The sequence below is a fragment of the Neomonachus schauinslandi genome, chromosome X (genome assembly GCF_002201575.2).
Source record: "Neomonachus schauinslandi chromosome X, ASM220157v2, whole genome shotgun sequence".
Lineage (NCBI taxonomy): Eukaryota > Metazoa > Chordata > Mammalia > Carnivora > Phocidae > Neomonachus > Neomonachus schauinslandi.
The window spans coordinates 26,880,939-26,893,786 of NC_058419.1; the positions used below are offsets into that span (position 1 = coordinate 26,880,939).

The following is a 12,848-nucleotide window of genomic DNA, read 5'->3' on the forward strand; positions in this document are numbered from 1 at the left end:
CTGCTACTTTACCAAATTATAACGGTTCCTTTCTGTTCCTATTTTTAAGTCTTTTTAAAAAAAGTAGTGAATGGATGTTGAATTTTGTCAAATGTCTTTTATGCATCTGTTGAAGTCGTGTGATTTTTAAAAGTCAGTTTAATGTGGTGAATTAATCTGAACCAACTTTGTGTATTTGGGATAAACCCACATAAGTCTTGATGTATTTCAATATTTCCATTTATCTATATATTTAATACTGCACATGTTTAAATACCACAAGACATATTACTTAAATACCACAAGACATATTATTGTTATCAGTTGATATTCTTTTAGAATCACCCATATACTTGCCACTTTTTCCTCATTTCTTGCTTCAACTCCAAAGTTCTCTCTGGAATAACTTTTATTCTGCCTAAAACATGTCCTTAAGTGTTTATTTTAGTGTGTGAATCAGTTATTTGTCTGAACTTCAGTCCTTATTTTGCCTTTTCTTGGAACTTGGAACTGTTTTTTGGGTATAGAATTTTAGGTGGGCAAATACTTTGTTGTAGCACTTTGGATGTATCTTTCAGCTGTCTTTTGCATTCAGTGTTCTGGTTGAGAAGTCCTGAAGATACTGTCTTTTTTCCCTCAGGTGCTTAACTGATTTTATCTTTGGTTTTCTCTAGCTTTATTATGATGTGTCCAGTTGTGGATTTTACTTCAGTTCTAGAAAACTGAATTCTTGGCTATTATTTCTTCAAAAATTGTTTTTGTCCCTGTTCTCTCTTCTCTCTGGAATTCCAGTTAAGCATACCTCTTTTCACTGTTTTGTGTATATCTATCCTTCTTTACAGTATTTAAATTAATCTAATGAAGAGGTATTTAAAATATAAGTTTTTTTTTTCAACTTTCAGTTTTTTTGTTTTTAAACTTTATTATTGGAAAAAAATCTCAAACAGATGAGAAGGTATTCAGAATACTAATGAAATTATCCATCAGTCAGCTTTGCTAGTTCTCAACTGCTGGCCAATCTTGTTTCACCTAATACCCCACACCCATTTTCCCATTCTCATTTTATCCGTGAATATTTCAGTATTATCTTTTAAAGATACATTTTTATAAAATTTATAAAATGATTTTTTTGAAGATTTATTTGAGAGAGCATGAGAGAGAGCGAGCTGGGGGGAGGGGCAGAGTGAGAGGGAGAAACTCAAGCAGACTCCCTGACGAGCGCAGAGCCCACGTGGGACTTGATCTCATGACCCTTAGGTCAGACCTGAGCCGAAACCAAGAGTCAGATGCTTTAACTGACTGCACCACCCAGGCGCCCCCAAAGTTTATAAGATCTTTATAAAATACTCTAGTTGACTCAGAAATATTAATTTTAAAAATACTTGAAAAAAAAAATACTTGTTTGAAACAGGATCCAAACACTGTGATTGATGTATCTCTCAAGCCTTTTTTAACCTGAGGATTCCCCGGCATCTTTAATTTTTTCTTGCAGTGTATTTGTTGAAGAGACTGGGTCATTGTCTGTACAGTTTCCCACAGTTCGAATTTAGGTTCATGGCTTTTTTTTTTTTCCTTAAAGACAACTTCATAGGTGGGTGGTGTATTCTTTCATCAGGATTAGGACACACAAAATGTTTGATTGTCTCTTGTGATGTAAACAGTTATTGATAGATGTTTAGATCCTTTAATTTATTAGGGATCTTTAAATGGTGTTCTTCTGTCATTCCTTTCTTTATTAGCTGAAATACTTCAGTACAGAGACATTTCTTTTTTTTTTTTGTAGTTTTTAATTTTATTATGTTAGTCACCATACAATACATCATTAGTTTTTGATGTAGTGATCCATGATCCATTGTTTTCGTATAACATCCAGTGCTCCATGCAGTACGTGCCCTCCTTAATACCCATCACCGGGCTAACCCATCCCCCCTCCCCCTCCCCTCTAGAACCCTGTTTGTTTCTCAGGTCCATAGTCTCTCATGGTTCATCTCTCCCTCCAATTCCCCCCCCCCATTTTTCCCTTCCTTCTCCTAATGTCCTCCATGTTATTCCTTATGTTCCACAAATAAGTGAAACCATATGATAATTGACTTTCTCTGCTTGACTTATTTCACTTAGCATAATCTCCTCCAGTTCCATCCATGTTGATGTAAAAGTTGGGTGTTTATCCTTTCTGATGGCTGAGTAATATTCCATTGTCTATATGGACCACATCTTCTTTATCCATTCATCTGTTGAAGGGCATCTCGGCTCTATCCACAGTTTGGCTATTGCGGACATTGCTGCTATGAACATTGGGGTGCATATGGCCCTTCTTTTCACTACATCTTTGTCTTTGGGGTAAATACCCAGGAGGGCAGTTGCTGGGTCATAGGGTAGCTCTATTTTTAAATTTTTGAGGAACCTCCACACTGTTTTCCAAAGTGGCTGTACCAACTTGTATTCCCACCAACAGTGTAAGAGGGTTCCCCTTTCTCCACAACCTCTGCAACATTTGTTGTTTCTTTCCCTGTCCATTTTGACCATTCTAACTGGTGTAAGGTGGTATCTCAATGTGGTTTTGATTTGGATTTCCCTGATGGCTAATGATGATGAACATTTTTTCATGTGTCTGTTAGCCATTTGTATGTCTTCTTCAGAGAAGTGTCTGTTCATCTCTTCTGCCCACTTTTTGACTTGATTATTTGTTTTTTGGGTGTTGAGTTTGAGAAGTTCTTTATAGATTTTGGATACCAGCCCTTTATCTCTAGTGTCATTTGCAAATATCTTCTCCCATTCTGTGGGTTGCCTCTTTGTTTTGTTGACTGTTTCCTTTGCTGTGCAGAAGCTTTTTATCTTGATGAAGTCCCAAAAGTTCATTTTTGCTTTTGTTTCACTAGCTTTTGGAGATGTATCTTGAAAGAAGTTGCTGTGGGCAATGTCAAAGAGGTTACTGCCTATGTTCTCTTCTAGGATTTTGATGGATTCCTGTCTCACATTGAGGTCTTTCATCCACTTTGAGTTTATCTTTGTGAATGGTGTTAGAGAATGGTCGAGTTTCATTCTTCTGCATGTGGCTGTCCAATTTTCCCAGCACCATTTATTGAAGAGACTGTCTTTTTTCCATTGCATGTTTTTTCCTGCTTTGTGGAAGATTATTTGACCATAGAGTTGAGGGCCCATATCTGGGTTCTCTATTCTGTTCCATTGGTCTATATGTCTGTTTTTGTGCCAGTACCATGCTGTCTTGGTGATCACTGATTTGTTGTAATATAGCTTGAAATCGGGCAACGTGATGCCCCCAGCTTTGTTTTTCTTTTTCAACATTTCCTTGGCGATTCAGGGTCTTTTCTGATTCCATACAAATTTTAGGATTGTTTGTTCCAGCACTTTGAAAAATGTCATTGGAATTTTGATCGGGATAGCATTGAAGGTATAGATTGCTCTGGGTAGCATAGACATTTTAACAATGTTTATTCTTCCGATCCATGAGCATGGAATATTTTTCCATCTTTTTGTGTCTTCTTCAATTTCTTTCATGAGTGTTTTGTAGTTCCTAGAGTATAGATCTTTTACCTCTTTGGTTAGGTTTATTCCGAGGTATCTTATGGTTTTTGGTGCTATTGTAAATGAAATCGTTTCTTTAATTTCTCTTTCTACAGTTGCGTTGTTAGTGTATAAGAAAGCAACTGATTTCTGTGCATTGATTTTGTATCCTGCCACATTACTGAATTGTTGGATGAGTTCTAGTAATTTGGGGGTGGAGTCTTTTGGGTTTTCCACATAAAGTATCATGTCGTCTGCGAAAAGAGAGAGTTTGACTTCTTCTTTGCCAATTTGAATACCTTTTATTTCTTTTTGTTGTCTGATTGCTGTTGGTAGGACTTCTAGTACTATATTGAACAACAGTGGTGAGAGTGGGCACCCTTGATGTGTTCCTGATCTTAACGGAAAGGCTCTCAGCTTTTCCCCATTGAGGATGATCTTCGTTGTGGGTTTTTCATAGATGGATTTTATGAGCTTGAGGAATGTTCCTCTATCCCTATACTCTGAAGAGTTTTAATCAGGAAAGGATGTTGTATTTTGTCAAATGCTTTTTCTGCATCAATTGAGAGGTCCATATGGTTCTTCTCCCTCCTCTTATTAATGTGTTCTATCACATTGACTGATTTGCGAATGTTGAACCACCCTTGCATCCCGGGGATAAATCCCACTTGGTCGTAATGGATGATCCTTTTAATGTATTGTTGGATCCTATTAGCTAGGATTTTGTTGAGGATTTTGGAGTCCATATTCATCAGTACAGAGACATTTCTTAACAATTATTGGCTCATGTGTGAAAGGCAGATTAAGTGTTTTTTATTCATTCCCAGTTTTCAAAAATAATGAATTGATTTACTAGCATGCTGCAGTTCTGACCAATTAGGGTTTTTAGGTTTGTTTTAGTCTCATTATAAACTAATGGATTTAAACACATCTGATATGTTTCCAAATATTTTTAGTTGATATAATTTGCTCTCTAAGGGTCATCTATATTAGGATTGGAAATAAATGCAGATTATTTCTATTTTATTCTAGTTTGCATTTATGCCGGATTCTCAGTGAAAATAAAAGCCATGATAGTTCAACTTACAGAGGTAAGACTTTTAAAAGTATCATAGCTATTATTTTTGGCTTGGTCAAAATTAATAGATGTTCTGTTTTACATTAAATTGTTATGAATGAAAAACAAAAGCTGTGAGATAGTTCACATTATATAAAGCCTTTATATGAGTATATTACCGTTAGGATTAAAACTGTAGTTACAGTAAGACTATTTCTGTATATAGATGTTTGATCTGCATAAGAGTCATATATTGCTTGGCTTTTATCGTTGTGACATGGTATATTTGGCCAAATATCAGCAGTTGCTAGCTGTATTAAAAATTATACAGGCTAGCTATCAGTCATAAACAGAAGAGAAAAGCTAGTACGGAAAAACTCTTCAGATTTTGTTTGCACTAGGAAATATCCAGAAACTGAGGTGGTGTTTTTACTAAAGCTGGTTATGTTTAGGTAGTATCTGGGGATCTTATTAAAGGCAGTTGTCATGGAAAACATTAAAAGCAAAGGAGTTGTTTACTGCATATCACAAGTATGATTTATTAAGTAAGATGTAATTAAACAGGATGTAAATTTTAATTTTAAAGGCTTTTACTATTTAGCATTTATTAATTTAAAATTAGGCATTTGGATTTAGAAAAGGAGGGGCAAAAACAAAAGCAATTACATCTAGTAAGGTTAAAGCATTTTCTTTTTTTTTTTTTTTAAAGATTTTATTTATTTATTTGAGACAGAGAGAATGAGAGAGACAGAGAGCACATGAGAGGGGGGAGGGTCAGAGGGAGAAGCAGGCTCCCTGCCAAGCAGGGAGCCCGATGCGGGACTCGGTCCAGGGACTCCAGGATCATGACCTGAGCCGAAGGCAGTCGCTTAACCAACTGAGCCACCCAGGCGCCCAGGTTAAAGCATTTTCATATGTAGCTTTCGCTGAGGGTAGAACCCATAACAGTTTTTTCAATTTAGAAAAAATAATTTATAACCACTAATCTATTTTAAATAAAAAATGATTAAATAAAAATTCATTATAGTTATTTAAATTATGCCTTTGTGAATAGAAGATTAAAAACAATGTTTTTCTATAGATTTACTTTTGTTTTATAAAAAAATAAATATTAATATGATTAAGATTTTTAAAGAACATTTGAATTTTTGAGTGGAAGCATTTTTTTAACAAATGAGCCTCTTTTTTTTTTTTTTTTTTGTCATTTGGGTAAGACCTGTTTTAAGACTTAACATTCCTAGCCTGCACCCCCACTTATTTTCCAATTTATCCTACTTATAAAGTTGCATGATCTTTCATAAAGATTTCTGAGGTTGTTATAATGCCTTTTCTTTTGAATAAGTCAGTTGACTGCCAGAATTGTAAGAAAGTAAAGAAAGACTCCTTCCTAAAAGCACTTGGATACTTAACTTTTTTTCTTCCCTATGTTTAAAAGAAGTTTATAACTTCTCAGTTAACTTTGATCTTGTCTGTGATTGAAATCTTATGTGGGTAAAATAAGAGAAAGAATTTTCAGAAAACTAAATAGTGTAACACAGGATGATTACTCTTCAGTTTTAAATGGGACTGTATGGATCTTTAATAACTACCGGATTATTGTTAATTTGCATGGTTGTTCTGATTCATGTATGAAACCAAAAATGATTATGAGTGTGGCCTCATTGACATAATTGCCAATGCTCTCTTTCACCTGCCTTTGCCTGCTTCCTCAATACATACGTTCTTTGGCTGGTATCTGCCAACAGTCAAGCTTTGGTCTAAGGGCTCCAGTTGGTAGTCCATGCAGAAAGCTAACTGAAATGTCATTTCTTCAGAATTTCCTTCGTTCTGTCTTAGGGGGATTGAGTTTGGGTAGTGTTCCCTGAGCCCTTTCCCTTTCTGCCCCTCCCTTCCCAGTTTCCTTTGCTCACACTACTCCTTTTTATAAGTCCCTTCCCCCCAATAAAATGATATTGTAATGATGGCTGATAAACAGGAGTAGTCCTGACATAACCAAGAACTAGTGTCTTCAGTGTTCAAATCCCACAAAGAATGTCTAAGAATCTCTAGAAGTCCCTTTTACTTGTGGCTGCCCTTAAAACTACTTTTTCTGAGGGGCGCCTGGCTGGCTTAGTTGGAAGAACATGCAACTCTTGATTTCCAGGTCATGAGTTTGAGCCCCACATTGGGTGTAGAGAATACTAAAATTAAACAAGGGAAAAACCCTACTTTTTCTGAAATGTTAGCATTAAGATAAAATCTTTTATTTATTTTTGTGTATAATTATAAGGTTTGCTAAGTTTTTCTCCATGTTGTAAATGTAATGTTTTTCAACTTTAGTATAGATTTTACAGAATTTTGTGGGGTTAGCCTTGGTAGTCTTAAAGTACCACTTACTGTTTCTATGGCTAAAATACAGTAGATGTTCCTAACCACTTAAATGGGCATTTAAAAACATGTGAATTGGGGACTGCCTTTGCTCTTTTGTGGATAACATTGTGATTGTTTTCATGTCACTTAGTGTTAGCAAAATGACCTGGGCTATTTGTTCTCTGTTTTAATCTCCTTCTCTGAGTAAGATTAGAATTTCCTCAGCTCCTATGAGCCCATATTCTTTTTTTTTTTTTTTAAAGATTTATTTATTCATTTGAGAGAGCGAGAATGAGAGAGAGTACATGAGAGGGGGGGAGGGTCAGAGGGAGAAGCAGGCTCCTCGCCGAGCAGGGAGCCCGATGCGGGACTCGATCCCGGGACTCCAGGATCATGACCTGAGCCAAAGGCAGTTGCTTAACCAACTGAGCCACCCAGGCGCCCGAGCCCATATTCTTCTGGGAATTTAGTTTATGTTGTTCAGCTGTTTTGTCCTTCCAAGAGTGATTGCTTTTTTTTTCCCTAAGTTATCTGGATAACTTTAATTTTATTTATTTATTTTAGAGGTAGCACACACTTGAGGGGGGGAGGGGCAGAGCAAGGGAGAGAAGCAGACTCCCCACTGAGTGTGGAGCCCAATGTGATGTGGGGCTCAATTCCATGAGCCTGAGATCATGACCTGAGCCGAAATCAAGTCGGATGCTTAACCAGCTGAGCCACCCAGGCATTCCTAGTTTTTAATTTTTTTAAATATTTTATTTTTAAGTAATCTCTACACCTAAGATGGGCTCGGACCTACAACCCCGAGATCAAGAGTTGTATGCTCCACTGACTGAGCCAGCCAGGTATCCCTGGATAACTTTAAAAATGAGTGTTATTTGTTGTAAAAGCATTTTATTAATGGAAATTGAAAGCATGAAATTGACCTCATATTTCTACCATACTAACAAATAGAAATTTTTTCCTTTGCATTTTAGCTTTTATATAGTTTATTATAAGCATAATGAAGGCATATTTATGAAAAAGGTATAGAATATGTTTAATAATGAATTCTTCATTAGGAATTGGGATACTCTGGCTGTATTTTTTTTTTTTTTAATTTTTTAATTTTAAAGATTTATTTGAGAGAGAGAGTAAGGGAGGGAGCACAAGTTGGGGGAGGGAGAGGGAGAAGCAGACTCCCTACTGGGCAGGGAGCCCGACGTGGGGCTCAATCCCAGGGCCCCGGGATCATGACCTGAGCTGAAGGCAGACGCTTAACTGACTGAGCCACCCGGGCTCCCTCTGGCTATATTTCTTTAGCAAATAATTTAATGGACAAATTTATTTCATTGTAAAATAATTGTAAATTAATAAAATTGTAAATAAGGTTGTTTAAAGGGATATTGGTATGTTTTGATTTCTATGCTATCCCTTTTTTGTGACGAGTATTCAAACTAAGGGACAAGATTTTTAAATATTTGATGTTTTACTTGCTATTTTGCCCTGAAAGATTTTTGATTCCCTTCAGAAAGATAAATTTACTTTATTTTACAGCTGTTTTTAGAGCTACTTGTTTTTCTACTTTTTTTTTTATTGAAGTATAGGCGACACATAATAAATTAGTTTCAGGTGTACAACATAGTAATTCAACAAATCTATAACTGTACATTATGCTGTGTTCACCACAAGCATAGGTACCATCTGTCACCATACAGTTGTTTTTCTACTTTTAATGAGAGGAAGGAGGTAAAGTTTTCAGTGTATAGGACTAAAGAAAAATATGGCCCGAAGGAGGTAGTCATGTGACCATTAGCTCCCCCCTCCCCGGGCCGAATTCCTTGGGAAGGAAGCTATGGTAATAGTGAATGAGACTATCTGTGGTTGACAGTTCTCATAGAACTGCCATTTTACATATGTATGTATGTAATTATTTTAGTTTGAATTCTGATAGGCGAAAAGATCTAGATTTGGGGAGATATTCTCCGAGAGTAGGATACGGATACAACTTGATTTTATATTGACTGGTAGTCTTTACCTGTTGTCAGTGTAGCCCTGCGAGTGAATTGGCTATGATCCCAATATATGTAGACAAAGCTGTGAAATATCCTGGTGAGAGACATGGTTAAATTAGTTTATATCCACCTGCTGGAATTCCATGCAGTCACTGAAAATAATTTGGGAGACTTTGGTAGCATAAGAAAATACTTTAAAAAGTGTTTGTGGGGGAATCCGAATACCAAATGATGTACACTGTGAATGCAAATATGTAAAACATGTAGATACGTAGAAAAAGATTGGAAGGAAATGTTTAAGCAGTAGTTATGTTATAGTAGTGGAGTCAAGGTTAACTATTTTCTACTTTTAGTGTTGTGTTTTTGTGAAAGTAAAAGGGAAAAAAATCAGAGAAAAGCATTAGAAGTATATTTTTCTTATTTTTGATCCTTATAATTCTGAGAAGTAGGAAATACAGAGGTCTTCCCTCAGAAGGGTCTATCTTTTATGTTCAAGAGATTGTGTTCTTATACTCTTTCTTTTATGTTCAACAGATTTCCAGCAGGCTCTTTATGAGTTATCATACCATGTCATTAAAGGAAATCTAAAGCATGAACAGGCATCTAATGTTCTTAATGACATTAGCGTAAGTATATACACACACACATACACACACACACGTTTTTTAATTTAATAATTACATATTTCTTTTTGCCTTTGATACCAAGATCCCTAAAGTATATAACTTGCATTTCATTTTGTTCAGAATTATAGTAGTGGATGTTTTAAGGCAATATTGATAAGCCGTTGTTGGTAGGTTGAAATTTTAATCTTTGGTTGTGAATAAAGCAGAAAATGTTAGGTAAGCTGAGAGGGCAAAGAAAAAAAAAAAGCCTGCCTTGGAACAAAATCACGATACACTTAATTAAAAATGCTACTATAAAAATAATTTGACTAGAATATTTTTCTCACAGTGGAGCATATCAAAACATTTTCTTTTGTTTGCAGTTATGTTTAGAAATTAAATATACTTTAAAATTTGAGGATTAAGTTATTTTAAATTAAATTGAGGTTGCATAGTTGTAACTAATGCTCACTTGATGCCAGTTTTCATGTGTTTGCTGTGTTAGAAAATATTAATAACTAGATTCTTTCCCCTAACCTTTAGGTGATTTTTCTGTCTCTTTTATTAGACAATTTAAGTTAGATTCAGACCAGATACTTTTCATAGGTGTTTGGTATTTGAATTGTAAGATGAGCTCTCAAATTGTAAGGGTGTTGTTTGTAAACCAGTAGTTAAGTTTCTTAAGTAGTTAAGTGGTGTATTATCCTATTATTATTAGGCTGGATTTTAACCTTGTATAGATAAAATTATCCATCCAGTTGAGAACAGCTTTCATAATGAGTATTATTGACATGTAGGACCTGGAGCTTCTTGATACCAGTACGAATTTCCCTTGTGCTGCTTTAAGCTTCTGTAGCCTTTTTCTGTTAGATAGGTAATCTCCTTCATATGCTTTCTGTGCTTTTCTGAGGATAGTCGTAAGGAATTTCTATGTTTAGCTGTTGTGATTTTTTTCCCCTTACATATTGAAATGTATTTGAGCAGTCAAGGTTCAATATGAATTTCTCTTTTATCCTTAAACTGTCTCTATCTGACCATAGCAGTATTAATTCATGTTGGAGTAGTCTTTTTTTTTTTTTTCAACAACTAATATTCCATGTTGAAAACTCTTGTTTTGCTCTTTTCTTCAAGTAGCCTGAGTACTCGCATTCAAGTAGACATAGCAAAAATTCATAGCCCTTAAGAAACTTTTGAGACTGAAGTCTGGTGTGCAATTAAGGTTCTTTCATTCTGTAAATTGGCCATTGGTATAGTCTGTTTATGGATTCGATTCTAATATTTTTCCCATTTTTTGAAAGTGAATAGTCCAAATGGATTTAATATGTATTTTGTTTTTACTTAGCTTCCCCTTTCCTTTGAGTCTCTATATATACCTTTGCACCTGGATTGTCATTGTCATGGCTTTCTCATAGCCCCATATCTCACTGTCCCATATCTTAGCCATGGAAGCATATCTTGCATGTCTCTTACAGTGCCAGTGTTTTGTTGTTGTTAGGATTATATTTCTTTCCTTTACTCTCTGAAAATAGGCTAGTTTAAGGGTTGCTATAGTGCCAGCAAACTAATTGCAGTGATTGAACCTTACTAATGGAAAATGTCTCTAAAATTGGGCATGGGAGTGGGAAGTCAGGAGACAAATCTAGAATACGTGTTGAAGTTTTCATCCAGAAATGAGGGGAGAATTTTGGCTTACAAAGGCTACAAACATCAGTGCATAAAGAAAATAAAGATGGATTTTTGGTAATTGTTTTCATCTTCAGAGAATCTTGAGTTATGGAATGACAGCTTGTAATTGTTTTTGTATTTTTTAGATTTCTGTTCCGATACCACTAGGACTTTTGCATAAATCAGTGTTGATTGAGGCATGAGCACATTTAAAGTTGTAGATGAAAAATGTACCATTTTTAACAGGTTTAAGGTACCCAAATTCCAGTGGTTTCTAACATGAAACTTCATTGGAAAAGTGTCATTCATTTGTGCTCTTTAATATTTCCTGAGGTGCTTGTTAGGTTTTTTTTTTTAAAGATTTATTTGAGAGACAGCGAGAGAGGGAACACAGAGAGAGGAAACACAAGCAGGGAGAGTGGGAGAGGGAGAAGCAGGCTTCCCGCTGAGCAGGGACCCCGATGCCGGGCTCGATCCCAGGACCCCGGGACCATGGCCTGAGCTGAAGGCAGATGCTTAATGACTGAGCCACCCAGGCGCCCCGCTTGTTAGGTTTTTTTTTTTTATCAAGTGTTTTATCAAGTTATTTCATGGTAGACATTTAAACATTTTTTTTCCAACTGTTGTCTCTTTCTGTTTTCTCTGTATTATGAAACTTGAATTTTATTATTTGTCAACGTAGTGGTGTTGGGGTTTTGTTAGGTTTTAGGTTTTACTGAAGAGTATTATTCTGAAACCATACTTGCTAGTGTGCTGTTCTTGTATTTACTATGAATAATTATATTTTTATAATTAGGAATTTCGTGAGGATATGCCCTCCATTCTTGCTGATGTATTCTGCATATTAGGTAGGTATCAATCCTTTATTTCACCTGTAAAAAGTGCTGTAGGGTAGATTAATGTACTGTGTTTAAAAAAATGTTTTCTTTCAAACTATTTGTAGGAACTAGACTGTATCGTTTCTTTACTTTATAGAGAATATAGTGTTGTAAGTCAAATGTGAGTATGATCACTGTTTATAAACTAGCTTTAGATATAGTTTATAATTTAAATAGTCTGAGTTTTGCAGAATGTATGTTTATATAAAATTGATAAATTAATTTCAAGTAGAAAAAAGCTAAGTTTTTTGAAGTTCAGTTAGTCTGAATTATTCAGATTTTAGTAACCACATAATTAATTTTACTCAATGGAGGTTATCAATGAATGTCAGAATCTCAAACTTAGGACACTCAAGAGATAGTTACTTTGCTGTTATACTCTTGATTCTTCTTAATTTTAGAAAGAGCAAGAAGAGCCAAAGTAATCAAAAGTACTTTTCTTTTGAGGATGAGAAACCAGCTTTGGAAGTAGCAACTTCTCTATTTGTCCAGAATAAATAAGAATTTATGCAAGATAAAAAAGGAATATTTCTTTGACTTAGAACAAAAGGTAGTGTCCTTCCATGGGAAGCATGGATTTAAAAAATAATGTATATTATAAATTTATTTCTCTTAATTTTAGATTTGAATTAAAATAACTTTGAGCACAGTTTTCCCCATCAGTGTTATGCTTTCTAAAACTTTGATCTAATAGAAACCTTTACCAGACATTTTAATATTCACTTTAAAATAAAATAAGACATCCTCTGAGAGTTTGTCAAGCTGGAGTGAATTAATTTAGCTCATTAATCTTAAT

General features: G+C 35.2%; 1 protein-coding gene across 2 annotated transcripts in view; it reads left to right on the forward strand.

Annotated features, from left to right (window-relative positions):
• The window catches only part of THOC2 (THO complex 2), a 115,809-nt gene that overhangs the window by 14,761 nt on the left and 88,200 nt on the right, over positions 1–12,848 (forward strand). For both annotated transcript variants that reach the window (XM_044911959.1, XM_021686666.1), the window contains exons 2-4: positions 4,537–4,595; positions 9,439–9,530; positions 11,971–12,022. In XM_044911959.1, coding sequence (XP_044767894.1) covers positions 4,537–4,595; positions 9,439–9,530; positions 11,971–12,022 — 203 coding nt within the window. The remainder of the gene's footprint in view (positions 1–4,536; positions 4,596–9,438; positions 9,531–11,970; positions 12,023–12,848) is intronic.